This window comes from Crocodylus porosus, unplaced genomic scaffold (assembly GCF_001723895.1).
Source record: "Crocodylus porosus isolate Cpor-Errol unplaced genomic scaffold, CroPor_comp1, whole genome shotgun sequence".
Classification (NCBI taxonomy): domain Eukaryota; kingdom Metazoa; phylum Chordata; order Crocodylia; family Crocodylidae; genus Crocodylus; species Crocodylus porosus.
The window spans coordinates 511814-533324 of NW_017728934.1; the positions used below are offsets into that span (position 1 = coordinate 511814).

General features: G+C 55.2%; 1 protein-coding gene across 1 annotated transcript in view; it reads right to left on the reverse strand.

Moving 5' to 3' along the window:
* Nucleotides 1-7901: 7901 nt before the first annotated feature.
* Nucleotides 7902-21511, reverse strand: part of TBC1D22B (TBC1 domain family member 22B) — a 29292-nt gene continuing 15682 nt past the window's right edge. Inside the window, exons 9-13 of the mRNA XM_019546222.1 lie at nucleotides 13469-13575; nucleotides 12918-12993; nucleotides 12212-12339; nucleotides 11833-11928; nucleotides 7902-9951 (exon numbers count right to left, since the gene is read on the reverse strand). Coding sequence (XP_019401767.1) covers nucleotides 9823-9951; nucleotides 11833-11928; nucleotides 12212-12339; nucleotides 12918-12993; nucleotides 13469-13575 — 536 coding nt within the window. The 3' untranslated portion in view covers nucleotides 7902-9822. The remainder of the gene's footprint in view (nucleotides 9952-11832; nucleotides 11929-12211; nucleotides 12340-12917; nucleotides 12994-13468; nucleotides 13576-21511) is intronic.

Genomic DNA, 21511 nt, shown 5'->3' on the forward strand with positions numbered 1-21511 from the left:
AAGCCTGTGGAATCCCCCCCACGGCAACTGCACCCTGCAGCGAGCCACGTGCCAGGGTTGCTGTGCTATGGGAAGGCTTTGCACTTCCACTGCCATGGATTTCAAGGCTTCCCAGCAGGCAAGGAGGTAGGGCCACGGAGAGCCACACCACAGGAGCAGAAGGGGAGAAGAGACCGGTGCCTCTGAACTACTTCCCACAGATCCTGGCAGCCGGAGGCTGCAAGCGGGAGCACAGCAGGGGAGAAAACCCGGCTGTTCCCTGTTTGCTCTCCCTTTTGGTAGTCACCCTCTGCCCCTGTGTGACACAGGAGACTGGGCAAGACAGAGCCATGGCCAGGGAATGGCAGCTCGTATGCTCTCATCAGCTCCCCTCCTCCAGACTCTGCCTGGTCAACACCCATCTGCAACCCACGCCAGGGCAGGGAGGGAAGCCTGCTCCACTACAGCCAGAGGGACAGTGGTGGAGGGAGGAAAGCTTGAATGTCCCATGTCACCGAACTGCTGTCACCTCTGGGGGGAAGCAGGCAACAGCGCTGCAGTGAGGACACCACAGCCAGCCCCAGTGGGAAGCAAGAGACTTCAGGCAGGCTGGGTGCAATGCCCAGGCTGAGGCACGGCCAGTCAGGGTGTCAGCAGGGGCCCCAAGTGCTCCTGCCCTGGTTGGATGGCTGATTGGAGAATGGCAGGGCCTGTGCCCCATGGTGCTGCATGGGGGGTTTCAGCTGGGCTGGGGCTGCTGGGCACATCCACTGCACTAGAGGCTCACTGGAGGTTCCCCAGCCTGAGCAGCTGAGCCCAGCAGAGTCTCGCTGCACCCAAGCAGCAAAGTCCCTTGCCCCTCCGGTACCAGGACTCGGCTGCACGTTGCAGCGCAGAGGGAGCAGGGGCTGTCTGGCTATCCCTGGAGGTCACGGGTCACCCTACGGCCTGGTTCCACTGCCCCTGCTCTGCAGGGGGAAACCAAACTGCTCCACAGACGATACCTGGTGGGACCCCAGCCAACAGTGGGACAGCTGCAGAAGACCCTGTTCAGCAGGGGCGTGCAACCCAGCCCCGTCACCCGGGCACTCTGATCTCTCCCACGGTGGCTGGGGTTTGTACGGAGGTCAGCGAGCCTCTGGCTTACAGACTCAGATCTCAGAGCTTAGGCAGCGGAGCCTGCTGCTGTAAGATCCAGAAGGCCTGTTCGCTGCGGCTAATGGCTGTCAGGGGTGTCAGCCTAAGCCTTGAGCCTGCCCCTTCTTCTATCCTGAGACCTTCCGGCCTCATGGAGATCTCAAGCCAAGTAGCACCAGCAAGAGCAAGTGGGATGGCCCAGCCTGGGTGAGGTGGGGGGTGCCATAGCAGTGCCCCACCTGGGCACAGCTGGCTCCCCCTGGCAGTGCCCCTGGGCCTTGTGCTCTTCCTGCATGGAGGCAGGCAGCATGGTGCACGGCGCGGATGGAGGGGATGACATTTGGAAACCCACCTGTCGGGATCTGACCTTTAATCCAGAGAAACACTGACATTTCCAGGATGTCAGAAAAAATCAAGGCTGCTTGACTGAGTGTGGGAGGGAAGGAGCTGGAGCATCTTGACATGCCAGTGCGTGGCAAGGCAGGTGTGAGGAGTAGTGGATGGGGGCTGCTCCCCTGACATCGGCAGGCTTCCTCCCCTAGACCCAGCTCTGCAAGGCTGTGCGCCAGGCTGGCATGGTGCCACTGATGGGGCCTTGCATCTCTTGGAGCTGGGTGACCTGGGACTTATGGGAGCTGAGTCAGAGCTAGAGACTCCACCAGTGATTCCATCTCAGAGGGCCCTGCAGAAGAGATGCTCCACTGCCTGGCCACCCCCCTGGCATCCAAGGTCAGGCTGAGCTCCAGTAAAGCTGCTCAGTGTAACAACCACCCTTTGCACAGGTTGGGAGGTTTCACTGATCCTTTGGGGAGTCAAAGGTCATCTACTAATGATGCACAGGGTGCATTCCTCCCCCCACCCCCCCAGCAGCATCCTCACAGCCTAGATCCCAGCGGTGCAATGCAGAGCAGCTTCCGTGCACCAGGTGGTGGCTCTCTGCATATGGAGCTGCCTCCCAGAGCAGCTGCCCTGGATTCCCCACGCCTCCGAGGGCTGCGGAAAGAAATCTGGAGCGTTCACAGCTTCAAAGGAAGCTGAGGCCTGCAGAGGAGTGTCAGGGGGCTGAAGAGCTGATAATTAAATTCTCAGGTCCTGCTTGCCCCATCCCGCGGCCTCAGAGAAGCGCGGCTGGGGAAGCAGCAGCCCCTCGCACACCTTTGCCTTCTGGTGGTTGTCGGTGAGTGAAGAGATGGTGGTTGAGACACTGGCTGATTTCTGAGCAAGGGGCAGCTCTGATGGCTGTGTAGTGAGATGCAGCCTCACCTCTAGCTCCCTCCTGCCACAGCAGGGATTCAGCCTCCAGATGGAAAGGAGCAGCCCAGTGATTAGGGAATTGCAGGAGGAGTCAGCACACCTTGAGCTGTGCTATAGGCTCCATGCAGCTCCAGCCAGGTCCCCAAAGGTATTTAGGTGCCTAAAGCTGTACACGTGGGAATGGGGTATCTTGGGAAAACCCAGAGAAACAAACAAGTTGGGCCTAGTGGATGCAGCCCCTTGACTCCAGGCAAATCTGCTGCTGCCTGGGAAATATCACCCTGTGCCAATGCAGGGTAGTTCCCAGAGGCAGTTACCTTGCAGCTTTGCCTCAAGGTGCCCTGTCTCTGGGCAGCCCCATCCCTGAAGCCAGGGTGCCTCAAGAGATGTGGCCTCTGCCACCATTTCTACTTCAGCTCTGCCTAGGTCTGTTGTGAGCCCTTCAGCACAGACACTTTCAAGTACGGACCAGCACAGCCGGGTCGGTGTGTCTCAGCGCTACTGAACGTCCGGGAGTGAGAACTCCCCCAGTGGTTGCTGTGAAACAAGCTCTGGAGAACAAGGCTGAGGACATGCCCAGCATGTACTGCTGGTGGTTTGACAGACTCGGATTCTGCTGTACTGCTGCAGCAGCGTTTCCAGACAGCTGCCGGCATTGCTCTTCAGACCCTTTCGGCTGTCTCTGCTGAGCTTGGCTGCACTGGCCCCGTGCTTTGCTGGGGACTACAATTCATTGAAGGATTGAAGGCCCTTGCATGCTGGAAATGGAAATTCCAGGGATGTCCATCTCCTGCACACCCCTGTCAACCCCCCCGGGGAGGCAGGGGGAAGAGTAACGAGAGCCCTGGGCAGTACTTACTCACGGGGGGCTCCTGCTGTCCCTGCAAGGTGGATCCGTCTTCCTCTGGTACACAGCACAACTCCTCAGCCCTTGAACAATGACACGGGGGCTCCTGCATGCTTGAGGTGTCAAAACAGCCAGCAGACTCCTGCTCCCTACAGGGACTCCTGCCAGCCTGTCTTCTTCCGCCTCTGCACCTGCTGCATGGGAGAAATAAGCCAAAAGATTAGCTTAGTTGGTGGGCCACCCCACTTCCCTGAGGCCTAGAGTCTGTCTGCTTTAAGCCACACTTAGAGATTTCCTTGGCTGCTCTTTTAGCAATTTAACCCCCTGATTGCCTCCTCCTCGTGTAACAAGGTGGCTTCAACTTCCCACACAACCATCCTGCCCCCAGCAAGAGCTTTTACAAAGCTCAGGGGAACTGAACCCTCGCAGCTCCCAGATACGCGCTGGTGCCTGGAACCAGGGCAAGCTTCCCCAGTCTGTGCACTGGAAGGCAGGACTGAGGCAACTGCACCAGGGGCTGGAACCAGGTCACATTCCCCTGGTATGAGGCTGCAGGACCATCCTGAGCCAGTGCCAGTAAAAGTCTCTGGGGCAGATTCTACCGCCAGCCCCCTGGAAGCCTCACTCTCTTCTGTGCATACTCCAGCGACACCCGTACCCTCTGCTACTGTCCCCGGCAGAGTGCGCTGGGATCTGGCAGGCGATGCCATCACTGTTGCACCCACAGGACATGCTCGCATGCGTGCTCTCATGAGTGCAGGGCTCACAAAGCAAAAAGCAGAAGAGACATCTGTCACCACGACCAGGAGAATCCCCGGGGGATGCATCTACTTGGGAACAGGGGGCGTTCGGTCCCTTTTCCAACCAGGTCCACCCTTCATTTGACACGGCTGTGCACTGTGAGGTAGCAGCTCTCCTCCAGGTTGCTTTGCCACTGGAAGTAGCAGGCCAGAGCACACCAGAAGTCAGAGCAGTTAGCGGGGGCTACAGAGAGGATGCAACCAGATGTGGGAGGTGGGCTCTGAGCCAGCGGTCACAGGGAAGCACATCAAGCAGCCACAGAGGGATCTGCACAGCAGAGCCAGGAGCTGGAAGACGAGGCAGCGTGGAGCTCACAGAGGGCCCATCGGGACAAGCAGAGGCTGAGCTGCGCTGGGCCAGTGGGACTCTGGAGAAGCCTGGGATCCGGTCTTCTGCAGGGGCATTAATTAGATAACGCGGGAGCGAAGCAAGCCATTAGCAATCAATTACAACAAAGCACTGGCAATAAACGTAGATAATTAGGCTCCCCAAAAAGTAATTATGTTTGTTCCACTCCAGTGAACTTTTTATTTTAACAGTAATTAATGGGGGGTGGGGGTGCGGAGGGAAGGCTTCCATGACCTGCGGTGACCTGCCCAGGCTGCATGACAAGCGGAAGGTACTCGCTTCATCTGGGAGCCCTCTTACCAAACTCCTGTACAGGAGTATGAGCAGGACAGACCTGTGTTTGAATCAGGTTCCTCCCAGGGGTCTCCCAGGACAGGAACCCCAAGGCTCTACTATGGCACAAGGCTAGTCCAGTTGGGGCTAGTCCAGTCCTCCATGCAGGCTCTCAGGGCCTGCGGGGTTATGTACTCGGAGACAAAGAGAGCAGCTTTTGAAGATGCCTAATGAGACCTCTCAAGTGACAGAGGTGGCTGCTAATGAGGTTCCTGGTATTGGTTTTACCCTCTTTATCCCTTATCCAAAGGGGTGTGTGCATCCAGGGCGCAGCTGATCCTGCCACCCCAGCAGTCTCCAGCACTTGGGTCCAAACTGGCCAAGCATCCAGCTACCTCTGCCACCCCCCAGAGCCTCCCACAGCCTCATCCCACTCCCCCAGTGGTCCCTGGCACCAGGCCCCGAGCCACCCAGACAGCCAGCTGCTCCTGCCAGCTCCCATAGAAGTGCATGAATCTTGGCAGTACTGCCCAGGCAACAGGTCCACTTACCGTAGAAATACAGTAGATCAATGGTTTTCAACCTGTGGTCCATGTACCCCTAGGGGTCTACAGACTATATCAAAGAGGTCCATGAAAATGACTACAATCAAAGTATGTGAATACCTACACTGGCAATTCAAAGGGGTCTGCACCTCCATTTGAAGTTTCCAAAGGGGTCTGCAAATGAAAAAAGGTTGAAAACTGCTGCGGTACATTAACCCTTATCCTGCCCGCAGCTCCCTGGACAACAGGTCAACCTCTCATAGCAATGCATGGGGTTGACCTGGCGCATGCCTGGGACTGGCTGGACAAAAGGAACAACTGCCACAGAAATGCAAGTGGATGACCTGAGGCCTGGGTGAGACTGCGGACACAAGGTCAGCCTCCCATAGGAAGGCAGATGGGTGACCTGGTGCCCAGCAGGGGCTACTCAGACAACAGATCAAACTCCCATAGAAATGCACGGTGATGATGACCTGGGGCACAGACAGAGATTACATTTGTCACACAATCAGCCTCCTGAAAGCACCCTACAGTTGTGCTGTGACACACATGCACAGCTGCAAAGCACTTCTAAAGTAGCTGGTGATATGAAAAATTAACGCTCATCAAATGAGGTATCTTTAGGGCACCTTAGGGAACTTGGGTTCCCTAGGACTCATTTATCCAGGGGCTGGAGGGGGGTGGGGGGCCCAGATGGATTGGAGTCCCCTGCTCCCCTCCAGTTCAGGCTGGGCAAACCCCAGCTGGCAGCTCACTGCTTCTGGCTTCGCCCTTCCCCCATCCTTCCTGCTGACAGCCCTGGAACTGGGGGGACAGAGGCAGTGCTGGGGAGAGGGTGGCTCTCCCCACCCCTGCAAGCAGGTTTGAGCCTGGACCCTTGACCCAACAGGCAAATGTCTGTAGGGTTGGGGGTGTGCTCTAACTGATGGTGCTTAAGTAAAGTGCCATGAGTTAGAGCAGGGCCCTGCACATCTGTCAGCACCCCAGTGCCCAGCCAGGACTGCTCAACAGGTCAGCCTCCCACAGCAATGTATTGGGGTGACCTGGTGGCCCAAAAGTAAACTGTCTGCAGCTTCCCACTTGTTTTGCCCCTTCCTCAAGTGATGCTCATGGTAGCACCCCAGAGGCCTGATCCTGCCACTCCAATGGTCACCAGTGCCTGGGGCCAAAGTGGCCCAACAGCTAGCTGCCCCCATCATCCTGGGAGCCTTATTCTGCTGCCTAAATAATCCCTGGGGTCAGGCCACCCCTGCCACCTCCCACAGGTATGCATGGGGTTGACCTGGGGACCGAAAAACCCCGTCGGAATACATGGGGTTGACCTGGCGCCTCAGCAGTACTGCCTGGACAAGATCGACATTCCATAGGAATTCACTTGATTAATCTGTCACATACCTGCAGCTCCCCGGACAATAGAGTACCCCCCACAGAAATGCAAGGTGGGACATGAGGCCTGGGAGGGACTGTCTGGACAAGAGGCCAACCTCCCATAGAGATGCATGGGGTTGACCTGGTGCAGGCCTGGCACTGGCTGTCCAACAGGTCAACCTGCTACAGGGTTGACCTTATGTACACAGAATTCATTGCTGGCCCCGAGTGACAGCAAGCAAGCTGCGGCAAGCGAGAGAGGAACCCTTCATGCAGGCTGGAAGTGGCAGGCTGGATCTCCCAGGGGAACTGGGAATAAGGCAACAGCTTTCCCCTTTGAAGGTGTGGTTCAGTCCCCATGCAGGTCAGTGGCAGCCCAAAGTTGTCACCATCTTGACAGGAGAAAGCAGGAGCTAGAAGTCGGGGCCTGGCCTGGGAGGTCCCTCTGGGCTCCACTCACACCTCTGCCACCGACCCTCCATGTGAGCTGCGGCATGTCACTCACCCATCCCAACCTGTCACGTATTTAGACAGTGAACTCTTCTCAATACAGCTGTGTACCATGCTGAGCATAGGGAACCTCTAGGACTACTGCAATGTAGACAGTGGCCATTAGGTAGCCCAGTGAATTGGTCCTACGGGTTGTGTCTCCTGCATGCCATCCTCCCCGCTGTGTTCTCTGCAGAGGTTGGGGGTTTGATAGGACTCTGCTGTGATCCCAAGATAAACTGCCCTGCTCTCAGATCAGAGCTGAAGTGCTTTAGCAGGGCCCGGAGGGAAGCTTGGCCTTTTCCTGTGTCTCCTGATGTACTTGTCTGAGCAAGGAGAACATTTGGCTTCTCAGCACCACGTACATGTAGAACCTTTCATTTCCAAGAGACTTGGGTTTTCTGGACTCTGCACCTGCGGCTGTGAGGTCCGATGGGATAGTCAACCTGACCTGGTCTGACCTTTCACAGAAAGCCAGGCCGTAGCAGCTCCACCAGCAGTTCCAGCATCAAACCCAACCGTTTGGGATTCAATGAGAATGCACCTCAGGTAGAGAGCTGGGGTTTTAAAATGAAGGCTGGTAACTGAGGGCCTGAATGCCAATTCAGAGAGAAACAGCAGCACTGCCTCTAGTTAAAATGTTGTAATAAGCAATCATGAGCCCTTGTGAACATTTCTGCTTGGGAGACTGCAAAGTGCTTGACAGGGAGGTCAAGGTCACCACCTCCATTTCAGGGAGGATGGGGGGGTGCAGCACAGTAAGTCTCGAAGGTCACCCAGCTGTCTCGAGGCAGGTCTTTACCAGCCCTGCTTTGGTCCCCACCAACCGTGACAAACAAAAGAGCTCCCAGAACGCAGGCTCATTGTTGGTTTTTTAATTAGTCATGTTAAACTAATGACCACCAGGTCGCTCTCTCCCAGAAAACAACAAAAGGCACGCGCACGCACACACACACACACGCACACAAAATCAAGTCCAAATGCCTGAGAAAACAACTCCAGGTTAGGAAAGCAACTCTTGAGACACTGGTTGGAGTTTTATTGGCAACAAGGCTCTCTCACACATGCCCACACCTTCCGGCCTCTCCGGGGCTGCTTATCTGACTTGAAGCCCCTGGGACTGCCTCTTTCTGAGAAACAGAGTTATCAGAGGCTCCTGAGGAGACAAGCCAAGGTCATGCCAGCAGGAAGCAACCCGTGGGGAGGAATGTGCCCCACATTGCTTGGCACTGAGGGGATCCCGTTTCCGGGCAGGACTAAAGTGTTACCTTAAAACATTCAAAACTGGTTTCCTTAAAAGCACATGGAGGCAAGGAGGGGGGTTAGGGTCAGGAAAAGGGGTGGGGAGTCTGGGGAGAGGCCACCGCTGTTCCCACTTCTCCCCGGGAGTGTGCAGAAACGTGCAAGAGGGAACAGCTCTTTCTCTTCACGTCCCTAAAGACCTGATGGGACAACACCGTGGGGCAGGGGAGGGAGAAAAGCTGGGGGAAGCAGACTGATGCTTGCTGCTCTCCAAACAAGAGGCCTCCAGCATGGTACAGTAATGACCCAAGGCAGCAGAGGTGGCCAGAGCCACACTGGAGCGCTTGGGCGGAGATCACTGGAGGCCGGGCTGAAAAGAGCATGGCTGAGTACTGAGTTCTTCCAGCCACGGCAAGCTCCTCCCTCTCTCCTCGAAACCCCTCTTGCACCTTGGGGGGCCTCGAGACAGATTTTTAAGTCAAGTTTTCCTGATAGGAAATAAACCCTCATTTCTTCAAATGTGCTAGTGCAGAAGTGCCTACAGCTCCAAAACCCGTCATGCCGAGGAGCCCGGAGCCCTACTGTACTCGTACCTAGGCTGGCTTTACACGCATGGGACGCACATTATAAATATAAAATCATATCTGCTACAAACAGAGGACGTATATTGTACATCTGATACCCATATACACAAGAACACCATATACACAGAACGCCTTGGAGGAGGAGTGTTGTCATGGGAAGGGGGTTTCCAGTGGCACAGCCCCTCCACCCTCCCCTGCTCTGGAGGGGCTGTGCCAACAGCAGATTCGACTGGTTATTCACAGGAATTGACGCGTGTCATTCAGGACTGCGCGCGGATGGGTCAGCCATTCGCCCCTCCCCCCAAACGTGTACTCATGCCACACGCGTGTTGGCGTGCTGCATGGGAAGGGAGTGTGTGTCTCTTGTTAACCCCTGAAGTGCTGCAATTCTTCAGACACGTGGAGCAAAGCAAGGCCCTGAGAGCTGCTTGCGTCCTACAGCGTGGCCATCCCCTGAAAAGGCTTCCAGCCGGGGCGAGTCTCTGGTAAGGCATTTTCATCTGGGAGCTGGATTGAACGGCATCTGAAGGGGGAATGGACCCAGCTGGGGGAGTGCTGCGTACAGGGATGGGGTGTGTCTGTGCTTGAGTGGGTTAACAAAAGTCAGCAAGGCTAAGACAGTCGGTCACAGCTGGACCAGGCCTGGGGCCTTCCAGTCCTCGGCTCAGTTTAGTCTTCAAGCTGCAGGAACTGCCCCCTCCTGGCTCCTTTTCTGCTCTTCCCCAGACTCAGGCCACTGGCACGGTATGAAATACTGATGGTAGCTGGAGTGGCACATCCACGTGCACGGAGTGGCAGGCAGGCACACTGAGAGTTAAGACAAGTCAATGGGAGCTTTGTACAGTGAGCAGTGGCTCCTGGCCAGTGTCTGAGGACTTCCACAACAAAATGCCACAGTGATTAGATCGGGCCAGAAGAAGGGGCCGGGTGTGGGGGAGGGGCTGAGTCCTGGCACCTATCGGCGGTAGTGATTGGGGGCGTCCGCAAACATGTACTTGAGTCTGTAGGCTTCAGCGAGGAGAAGGCCGATCTCTTCATTGCCCCAATGTATTGTGGGTAGGTTTTGTAATAACATGAGAAGACCCTGAAACAAGGAAGAAAAGAATGGGGGCTTGGTCTTTGCAAGGGCAGTGGCTGCAGGATCTGAGGTGCAGTCTGGATTCAGGGTTGTACAACCAGGTGTAGCAGCACTGAATAATCCAGCTCTGCCAGACAGAGCAGCGCCTGTCCACTACCTCCACAGTGCTTCACCAGGGGGGTCAGATGGGGAAACTGAGGAAGAGCAAGGAGAAGCCACTTGCCCAAAGTCACAAAGCAGATCAGGGACACAACAGGGACCAGATCCCTACATTCCCCCTAAAGCAGTGATCCTCAACCAAGGGGCTGTGCCATGGAATCCTTTCAAGGTTGCCACAGGGTGCCCTACAAGCGTAGAGTCATAATTCACAAGATAAACCCAGAGATTTCAAACAGGAATCCCAACAGAAAGGTTTGGGGGTTCAGGCACATGACTTATGAGGAAAGACTGAGGGAACTGGGCTTATTTAGTCTGGAGAAGAGAAGACTGAGAGGAGATTTAATAGCAGCCTTCAACTCCCTGCAGGATGGTTCCAAAGAAGATGGAGCTGGACTGCTCTCAGTGGTGGCAGGTGACTGAACAAGGAGCAATAGTCACAAGTTACAGGAGGGGATGTTTAAGTTAGATATTAGGAAAAAACTTTCCCACCAGGAGGGTAGTAAAACACTGGAACAGGTTATCCAGAAAGGTGGTGGAAGCTCCATCCTTGGAGGCTTTTAAAACCCGGCTAGACAAAGCCTTGACTGGGATGATCTAGCTGGGGATGGTCATGCTCTGAGCAGGGGGTTAGATTAGATGTGACCTCCTGAGGTCCCTTCCAACCCTCATTTTTTATGATTCTGTGATGCATAGTGTCAAAACTATTCTGCCCTACTGTGGGCTTTCTGAGTTTTTTACAACTGAAGAATTACTCTAGTGTTTTTCTGTAGTCAAAAAACAAGTAAAAAGCAAGACCTGGCATTTCAGAGGGGTGCATCAAGGGGGCCTCATGTCTAACAAGGGGGGCCTTGGGTCTGAAAATGCTGAGAACCACTGCCCTAGAACCAGCTCAGTGGCCTGCTCGCTCTACCATGCTGCCTGGCTGAAGTCAACGAATTTGCACCTTTACACCAGGTCTGAAGCTGGTTGTGACGGCATCTGCACAACCCAGGTTTTGCCAACCTTTGCACAGGGACACAATTATATCAGGCAGCACGCTTGCTGCCAGCACAGAGGAGGGCTGAGGAGCATGATTTAGTCATCTTCCTTCATCCAAGAACCTGCCCTGGGGACAAACCCTCATGCCTTGCTTCTTTACACGTTGTATGCAGAACACATGCCCTCATGGGACTGAGCCTGACTGGATCACATGCCTGCTCCCACTCCACCCAGCTCTGTGCCCCATGCCCTGCTGTGCTGGGTGCTCTCATTTCAGCATCCATATGTAGACCCTGCAGCAGCCATTACTTCTGCACTGATCTGTGCCGCCCCTGGGAATGCACCCTGCCCTCCCCAGCTTTACATCAGCAGTCTCAGAGCACTTGAGACACAAAGCAACTGATCCTCAAAGCCCTACTAAACCTGGGCACTCCTGACCTCACTTTTTTGGTGGAACAGAAGCAGAGGGAGAGGCGGGGACTTGGCAAGGTCAGACGAGGAGTCTATGCAGTGTGTGGCATTAGGGCTCCCTGCCACCAATCAGTGCCTCCTGCTACCTGGCTCCTGGAGGAGCTGCAGGTTTTAGCTGAGTGCAGCTTTTATGCCAGGATGTTTTGCTCGGGCACGATCACCAGACACGTGCAGCCACACAGGACTCCACTGACTGCTTAGGGTTAACTCCTTACATGCCACTCACCTTCAGGAGGCAATGCCCCCCAAATTCAGTGGTGTGGCTCCGCAAGGACTCACCTGAAAGTCCTCCTCATCTAGGATCTCCTTCCGCCACTTGATCAAGAAGGCGGCGCAGACGTACAGGTGGAAATGGGAGAATCCTTCCGGCTCTGACTGCAAAGGACACAAAGCTCCGGGTCAGTCCCTAATGCGGAGGCAGGGGGAAGCTAGTGCCAATGGGGTCTGATTCACCTGCCTTTGTCCCCAGCCCATCATAGGGTACTCCAGGACATGCTTCACCACAAGGTACTTTAGATGCATGAGGGAACTGATCACTTTGCTGCCGCTCATTTCCACAACAGCACTGGACTGCAAATGCCAGGTCCCTGTGGCACAGCTGTGCTGGATGCCCACACTAAGGTAAACAAAGGGAGGGTGGGCAACTGGTGTGGCGTACCTGGTAGGTGTCCCAGAGGCGGATGGTACAGCGCAGAGGGAGCTCCCTCATTAGCAGATTGTTCATCCAGCGAAAGGCAAACTGCAGGTATTCGACTTCGTACTTCCTAAAGTGATTGTGTACCTGCTCTGAAACAGCACATGCCATTGGCGCCTCGGGGTCACAGTGGGGCCCGTGCCCTTGGGCTAAGGTGCTGCCTGGCTCAAACCGCACTCCCGCTCTTCCCAGGTGCTTTCTATGCCCCTTCTCCTCCCCCACCCCCAGCCACCCCCATTCATAGAAAAGTAGGGCTGGCAGGGCCCTCAGGCGGTCATTTAGTCCAACCCACCACCCAAGGCAGGATCAGCCCTATCCAAACTGTCCCAGACAAGAGCTTCTCTGACTTATTCCCCAAACTCCACCATCAGCCCTATCACACAACTACAGGACACTCTGCCCAAAGATAACTATGGCACCCTTACCGGGGGCGGGGGGGCTTTCCATGCTTCCAAAATGAGCCCTGAAACCAAAACCCCTGGCATACCACCTCCATTCTTCTCCCCTTCCACATCCCCACTAGCCAATCCCTGTTCTTCATCAAACCATGCCTGCCCAAAAGGGTCTGCCACACACCACGACCCAAGACCACCACCATCAGCTGTGGGAGTCATGGACAAGAGCCACGTGGCCCCCACCTTGCCCCTGTTCAGATCTCCTCACCACCTACCATCAATCCGGCTCACCAGCTCCTCCAGTGCTTTGACCTTCTTCTGGATCCCTGGCTGTGCAAAGGTGTAGTTGTCCTGCGGGATGACACTGTGTGTCAGTAGCAGCAGAAAGGACAGAGAAAGCACTTGTGTGGCTTGGAACGTAGCTGAGAGGCCCTCGCCCCTCCTCCTCCTCCAGGGGCTGCTGGGATAGAAGAGAGCAGTTCCCATGCCCCAGACCTGGATGAGATGTGGGGCCCAGAGAGGGAAAGAGACTCCAGTAAGTGATGCATACAAGGCCACAAGAGTACATCAGTGGCAGAGCAGGATTTGGACTTGGAAGGCCCTGGAGCTGATCACCTGGGTTCTCAACATCAGAGGCATGCTGGGACTGTTACTGCAGAAGCTCAACACAGGACAGTTGCTGAGAACGTTACTCAAGGAGGAGGCAAGGCTCGAGTGAGGGATGGATGGCTATTCCCTGGCAGAGAGAGGATGCTGGGGCTGGCACCAGGTGAGAAGGAAGGGGGAGGGTGAACTTTGCTTTTAGGAGTGGCCCCCGGGCACCTGCCTGTATCCCGTCCAGCAGCTTGCTCATGCACCAGAAGCTGTCGGCCTCAATGCTGCGTAACACATCCTGCGACAGATTCGTCACATCAAAGTTCTCCACATCCTCCTCTGAAAAACAAAATGCCAAGAGAATCCCTAGGGTACATCCCGAGAAGGGAAGGCAGGGACAAGAACAGGTAGTATGTTCACCACTGCTCTTAGGGTCCAGATTTGTGGAGACATGGACCAAGGAACCATGTGCAGGAACCAGCTCAATGTCCTACAGACGATGAGGCCAGAGATTCTCACCTAATGACTCCTGCATTAAGCTGGGAGAGACGTCCCAACAGCCGTGGGTTGAGAACACATCTAAAGTCCATCTGAGGAGAATGCTGCCAGCCCCAAGGCCAAGGCGAAGGCTGCAGGAGTACTCTCCTTTCCTGCAAGTCTGACTGAGCCTGGCCTCCCCCAGCTGCTCCCTGTAGCTGTTTTTCTCAGGCTGCTTCCTCCTGTGCTGGCTGCTAAGCTGAAAGCACCAGGACGGTTAAAGGCAGCTGAGATATCCTAGCCTGCCGGCACGCAGCCTTCAACAGAGAGCTTGAAGGGCTGATTTTCCTGTCTGCGCAGAGCAGGTGGCTGCACAAGGCTCTCTGCACACAGTCACTGCACAGGTGGCAACAGGCCATTAAAGAACAAGGCTGAGGCAGCAGCTCCTGTGCAGCTGACCTAATTCTGCGGGAGCGGGTGATGAAGTGGAGATGGGTGGAGGGCTCCAGCTCCAAGAAGCTTGGCAGCTGTGGGTTGTGAATAAGCAGCAAACCTTACAGGCACAAATCAGGAAGGGGATGGGGGAGCTATGCAGAACTGCAGCCTCTGCCTCCTCAGAGCAAGGGCCATGGTAGCTTCACAGTGCCTTTCCTACCAGGTGGCCTTGCAGGCCAAAGCAAGGCGCCAGCTTGGAGGTGGAGGCCAGCAGCTGTTTAGCAGCAAGCAGCAGCACTGCAGGGCAGGAAGGAGAGGAAACACCAAGGGAAACGGCCCTAGCTGGAATGTGCCCAAGGACTCAGCAGCTCTGTGCTCATGTCAGATCCACTCTCAGCAGCAGCCCAACCACAGCAGCCAGGATTTTTCCCTGCCCTCCCTGCTGCTATTGCCTGTTCCGCCTCACCACAGAGACAGAAGCGTTGCAGCAGTATCTGGGGCAGGCTTTAGAATAAAAGGCATTGAGGGATGTATGGTCTCCTGCAGTGGTTTTCAATCTTTATTCATTTGTGGAACCCTTTGGAAATTTCAAATGGGGGTCCACACCCTTTTGAATTGTAAGTGTGGGTAGTCGCATACTTTTCATTGATCATAGTCATCTTTTGCAGACCTTTTAGACATAGTCTGTGCACCCCCAGGGCTCTGTGGACCACACATTGAAAACCACTTGTCTAGTGGTTAAAGCCAAGGCCTGCGCACAGCTCTGAGGAAGTCACGGTACCCATCACTGCTGCAGGATCCCCAACTGTAGCTGGGGGGGGAGCAGGTTCACACCACCGTCCCCAAGGCTTATGGCAGATGTGGGCCCCAGTTTCAGAGGTGTGGGTGCTGGCATCTCTCTGGGCTTTCCAGTGCAGGTGTCTTTGGAAACCAGGTTGAGAGGCTGGGCCTTTCAAAGGAAATGTGGGAGTTGGGGTTGTTCTGAATTCAGACAGCTCTTAGCCTAAGCAACCATAGCTATGGGATTTCCATGCTACCACACTACAACTAATAAAGAAGCACCCGAGTCCCAGTGAAACTGAAGGAAGATGAGGCTTTTCATTCCCCCCAGGGCCTGGCAAAGCAGGAACCATCGTGTGTAGAAAGCAGGGCTGGGAATTCACACTGGACTAGCTTCTGTGCAGTGGCTCCCTGCGTGGGCTCTACCACATGGGCACCGCCACTCCACTGCAAGAGCCTGGCACACAGGCAGCATCGAGCCTCCTGGGAGCAGCAGGAGGGGAATGGGGACAGGAGTTACAAATGTGGCTACCTGGTAGGAAGAGATGGGAGCTATGCTGAGTTGGCAGCTGGAGCCTACAAAAACATACAATCAGGTGGAGCAGGAGGGCTTTGAGAGTCTGGGCAGAGCTGTGAAGGCATTAACGGCTCTTAAACAACTGAAAAGCCTCACTCAGGGTGCTGAGGTACCGATGGCAGTGCCTCCGCACAGGCAAACTGCTCAGCTTCAGACGGCCACTGCCTCTCGCTAGGCTGACCCAAAACTGGAGTGCCAGGGGACAGAGCTGCCTCACACAGGAGAAGCTGCAGGTTTTCTGGGGGACTCGGGAGGACAGGATGCTTTTGCAGACTCAGTTTTCAAATCCAGCTAATTAGGAGCTCAGCAGGTGCCTGCTGCTGTCAGTTCAGTCCCTGAAGGGCACATGGCATGTGAAAGGCAGCACTCCCTTCCAACAGGCTGGGAGAAGTGTGTCAAACAGGAGTTCGTGGCGGGACAGCAGGATGCCGACCGATGTGCATGGCCCTGCATGGCCCAGACACACAGGGTGGCTCCTCCAGTGCCTTGTGGCTTTAGTGGAAACCTCTGGAGGTGGCAGCAGTAGGAGTCAGGAGCTGGGGCACCAGCCTCTGCCAGGAGACCTGTGTGCTCTACCAGTGACCTCAGCTGGTCTGAGTGCCCAGCATCTAACACAATGGGGTCTGGAGGACCCTGCAGTACAAACCAGTAGGGCTGATGCACTCAGCTCCCCCTAGGGTTCATGCTCCATGAGCCTGGGTGGAGGGAGGTAAGAACATGCACAACAGGCGGGCCACCCCTTCTGGCACTGGGGAGTTGTCTGAATGCTGGAGCCCTGGGCACCGCTAGGTTACAAGAGCAGAGGATGCCCTGCCCTCAGGGAGGGGGACCTCACCACAAACTCCCTTCAGAAGTCAGGTCAGGCTCACCCAGACTTCCCCCTGCCCCAAGAGAAGCCTGCCCTGGAGCCAAGGTCTCAAGCAACCTGCGTTTAATGCTCCACTAGTTTTTGCCAGTCACCAGGAACAGCAGGATGGAGGCTGGTATTGTCAAAAGCAGCAGGATCACTCCTTTGGGCATCCAAAGCTCTGAAAGGCTCAGAGACCCACAGACAATGACATGCATATTTTAAAGCCCAGCCTCTTTCCTACGCAACTTTCCCTCACTCAGCTCAGGGTTACAATGCATCAGAGGAGAGACACGATGCTCGTGAATCAGAGAGGAGGGCATTGTGCCAGCTGGCTTGGGCTGAGGCTACAAGAGGCAGCAGCTGCCTGGTGAAAGGTACCCACTTGCAGATGGTGGCTATCGGCCAGGTCCTGATAGGTGATAGCCACTGATAAGCTCAGGACACTTCTCACCACTTGAGAGCTGTAGGAACGGCAATGCGTAAAGCTGGAGTCTGCCACCTTTGGCTCCACCCTGCAGCTGTGGCTGGATGCAGCCATCTGTTTCTATCTGAAACTAGGCCTGGATGGCACTCCTGCGCACCAGCACTTGCTCTGTTCCATCCCGGGGGCATCTGCCTCTCAAACAGCTCCCAACTGCTCCCTAGGGAAGCTGGTATTTTTAATGTTTCTGTAAAATATGGATGCTTTATAGCCCAGCTGCCCGAGAGGTCTGCCCGAGGGAACTTACGGCGCAGCTCAGACACAGGAGAGACCAGACTGACAAGGTGAAGGAGACAGCCTAGCAACTGTGAGTGTCAGGGCAAAACATGCAGAAAGGAGGCAGCAGCAGGAAAACCCGTGAATGGGACAGGAGTGAGGATGGCGAATACAAGGGCTGGGGGGGAGAGGAAACCTACATAGCTCCCAGTTGTGCACTCTCCAGATCTGGGCAAGGGCTGTGGAAGGGAAAAGCCTCTGTCAAGCATCCAGCTCGCCCCTCCAGCATGCACGGCCCCCAGACTGAGAGCTCAGGCACAAGCTAAAAGCAGCTTGGCAGAGGGAAGCGTTGAAAAGGCTCTCTCTGGTGCGCATCGCTTGGTGCAAACAGCTGTTCTGTAGCATCATGACAACGGCCCTGTGTAAAGAACCTGGACAGGCAGCATATGGCTCTGCCAGCGACTGAATACCAGCCAGCAACTCCACGGCAGCCGTGCCAGCCCAGGCCGAGGGGCGCTTGTTACGGCAGCAAAGCCTGTTCCAGAGCACAGCCACCAGCGGGGAAGCAAGCCTGGCTCCCTGCTGTGTAGGGCATCCCAGTTTTCCCCCAGGCAAGACTGGTGGCTGGAACCAAGCCAGCACAGCCAGGGCACAGGGGACGAGGCATGACGGGGTAGCCAGGGACATTCCAAAGTATCTGCACCTTCACATGCTCCCCTCAAAGCTACTTCTATCTGATCCCCCCTTCCCCTGCCATGGCAAGAGCTGTTCACATCTGTTGTGGCCTGGGGCAAGCTGCTTACTTGAGGGTTAGATCTGCCCCTTGTTTACAGGCCTGTAGCACAGTGGGCACATTCACAGTGGCAGGATTACTAGCCCAGGGCTCCTGGCATTGGCTGGCTTTTGACTGAGCAGCCCACCTGACACACCCAGCTCCTCTGGGTTTATCCAAGCTCTGCCCACAACAGTCCAAGATATCTGCTATGATTAGCAGTGAAATAATCAATGTCTTAATTTATCCCTAACTGGGCCTCCGGATACCTCTAATTGAGATGAGCAGGGAGAAGGCACAACCTCAAGAGGCAGGGCTTCCTTTTCAAGACATGGTAAAGACACAGTCGATACTGACCAGCAGATTCACTTTGCAACCCAAGGGCCACACACGTGGTGGTATTAAACAAGCAGAAATGCTACAGTAGGAACCGGTGGACCCTGTGAGCAGGCAGGGTTGAAGCTAGCTCTATGCAAGCAGAAAAGGGCACAGATCCAAACCCCACCATTGCCACAAATGGAATACAACATCCCAGTGCTGGCTGCAGGATATTGGGCCTTTCCCACAGATGGACATGGCAACTAAGGGGCTATTGGTGTTTGGTGCAGCAGCCAATGCCTGAGATTCATCAGTGCTCTTGGGGCAGTTGAACAGCAGCAGGGTCCAGCTGGTGCTACAGCCCCTACTCCTTGCATTAGTCATCTTGGTTCACTCCAAACTGGTAAACAGACACTGTCCTCCCACATCCCAAAGAAGCAATGTGTAAAATCTGTAGGGCAAAGAGCTGTGCCCAGCAACATCCTCCATGGGTTAGCTGCACTTGTGTCTCCTGCCCTGCCTGCCCTTGGCACGTGCAGTGAGACACCTGCCTGCATTCTCCGCAGCCATTCCCACCTCTGCTGGATCACCCAGTGGATCTGCTATGCCAGCGTGATTGCCAGCTGCCACCCGGCTCCACCTGTGGGTTCCTGCGCAGCTGCTGCTACTGCAGCCTCGGTGCCTCGCACCCGCTCCCCACCCAGCGTGTGCCAGTTGAAACTAGCAGAGCTCAGCACTCTTCAGCTGAAGCCACTGATCAGCCGGGAGCAGCAGCCGCTCCACACGTGGATCTGTGGCTGGCATTGGCCCAGGAGCGCCCGCACCCTGCCAGCTCGCTAAGGCAGCTGCGTTTGTGCGGCAGACTGATACAGAACACCTTGGCAACGGACATACCAGCTTGGCAGCATGGGGGCGGGCTGGGACCTCAGGGCTCAGCTCCAGCCCACCTGCCAGAGAGCTTAGAGCTGGCAGGATGGGGATGCGCAAGGAGCACAATGCAGAGCTATAGCACCAAGCACCAAGACAGATTCTTTTCCTTCAACCTCTCCCCACCCCGCCCCCCACTACCACAAAGCGGAGATGGCACCAAACAAGCCTGACCCTAGCCAGCCCCTCTTGGTAGGCACCCAGACTTATAGCAAGAAGCAAGTTTAGAAACTACAGTAGTGGCAGCAGGGCCCATAGCTCCTTGGCATTTTCTGGTGCCCAGAGGCCATGGTAAAGCATGCAAGTGCCCTTTATGCCCAAAGAGAGGTACTGGTGAAGGGGCAGTACAACACTTCACAGCTGAAGGTAGAGAGTGAACTCCAGGGAATGACCCTGCATTGGGCCCTGGTGACTCTGACCAGATGGGGCTGGCTGGAAAACCCAAACTAATGGGAGAAAGGGGCTGGGGTCAAAGAAAGTCACATGGGATCTCATCCCTCAACTCCATAATGGAGACACTCCTAGCCCAGAACAGCACCTGGCTGAGACAAGAGGGCAAGTCCCTGCTCCTGGGTAGGAGGAGCAGAAAGAGCTGTCATGTCCCCGGTGTCTCACATTCCTAGGGAGTGCCCTACTTGCCAGGCTATGGGGGAAGGGTTTTTCTCATTAAAAGTCTTGGGTTTGTTCTGCTGAGAATACAGTCTCCCAAATCAAAGCTAATCATGAGACAGGAAGTCCATTCCCCATCAGACCTCCCCTGGGGACCATCTCCATCCCTACCACCAGGGGCACAGGGATGATGCTACCTGCTGCTCCATGCATGACACTGCCAGGTTGTACCAATGTATTGGGAGAACCGTGCACATGTTGCTGCTATTTATAAGCTAAAAGGTCATGAAAGCAACAGCCCAGGGATAGTCACATCCTGTTCACCTGTGGGAAGGCCCTTAAGTTGGCACTGGATCTCAAGACATGCCAGGCAGTGCACTGTATGTCTGGAGGCAGTGGCCTGGCCGTTTCATCAGCATGGGCCACCTGAGATCGGCAACAAGGCACAGAGCTACCTGGGATGGCAAGTGTTGCAACAGAGACCCAGATTGCTGGGAACCAGACAGAGTTGGGAGCTCAAACAGCCAGAAGAAGCTGGGCACTGGCACCTGCTCAGCCAGAACTGGACAAACCAGAGCAGACAGACTCTGCATTCAAGTCGCAGCTACAATAGTTGTACTTGGTTGCTCCGGGCCCAGGGACTCCTACATCAAAGGGCTACTCACTCCTCACAAATCCTGAGGTGAAGGCAGAATCTCCAGGAGGCCTTAAATGTTATTACTAGGTTTCCTGAAATAAACCAGAAGGGCAGACACAGGCCAAGGATGTGTCACGAGAGTTTGTTTCACTGGCTGATCTGAAACAGGGTTTCAAGTCTGTCACCATTACCGATGCCCATCCCCTTCCTGCACTGACCTGGGTGGGAGCGTTGTACCAAGGACCGGTACCAGGAGTTCTCCATGGTACTGAAGGGACATGAAGCGAAACTTGGGTATCCCGACTCCTCACTCGAGCCACTAGGTCACCCTACTCCTGGATCAAGTTCACTTCTGCCTCTCGCACAGCTCCTCCGGCAGTCGAATCACAGATCATCTGTGAGCAACAGTAGTAGAAGGGCGTTGCTGGATCTGAGCTGGTAGAAGGGACATTTCTGACAGCAAAAGCCATCACGGGAGTACAGACACCTAGAGTGACTGATATCACACCACTGGCCTCAAGGCCCAGCTCTACCCAGAACCTTGCACATGCTTCTTCCTACCAGCTGGCCTGAAGCCAGACAAGGCCCCTTGGGAAGACAGTGCTGGCTGCTGCTTGCTTTACCTCCTGGCTGTGTTCTTGATCAGTTTTGACAGAAAAGCCAATTGGGAAGAGACATGCGCTAACCAGCAGATCAGCTGAGGGGAGAGGTTTTAATCAATCAGTATGGAAGCTGCTGCCGGTTTGCCACCCTGGCTCCCAATACCTGCTGCCCATGCATGAGATGAATTAACAAGTAATCCTGCCCTTGCCAGCTGAGGCTAATCTACTATTGGAGGTGACGCCAAGGGAGAAACCAGGAAATCAAACAGTGAGAGGCTGTGGTGTCAGCTCCAGCTTGTGCTGAACAGTTAATTGTAGTGAACAGCTCCACGACTCCTGCCTCCGGCTGGCAGCCTCTCTCCTGCATCACACAAAACACTTTGCCTGGAAGTGGCTTTGGCCCTGATGACTCAGCTCTTCCAGGCTCTGCCATAATGGGAGGGGGAGCTGAACAGCATGGAGTCAGACCCGGAGGGGGATGGGGCTTGCAATGGAAGGTGGCAGCAAGATGGCTTTTTAAGGCTGCATAACAGGCCTGAAGACAAAGCCCTTGCTGCTCAGATAGGAGTAGCAGCAGCAAGGGACATGCCTAGG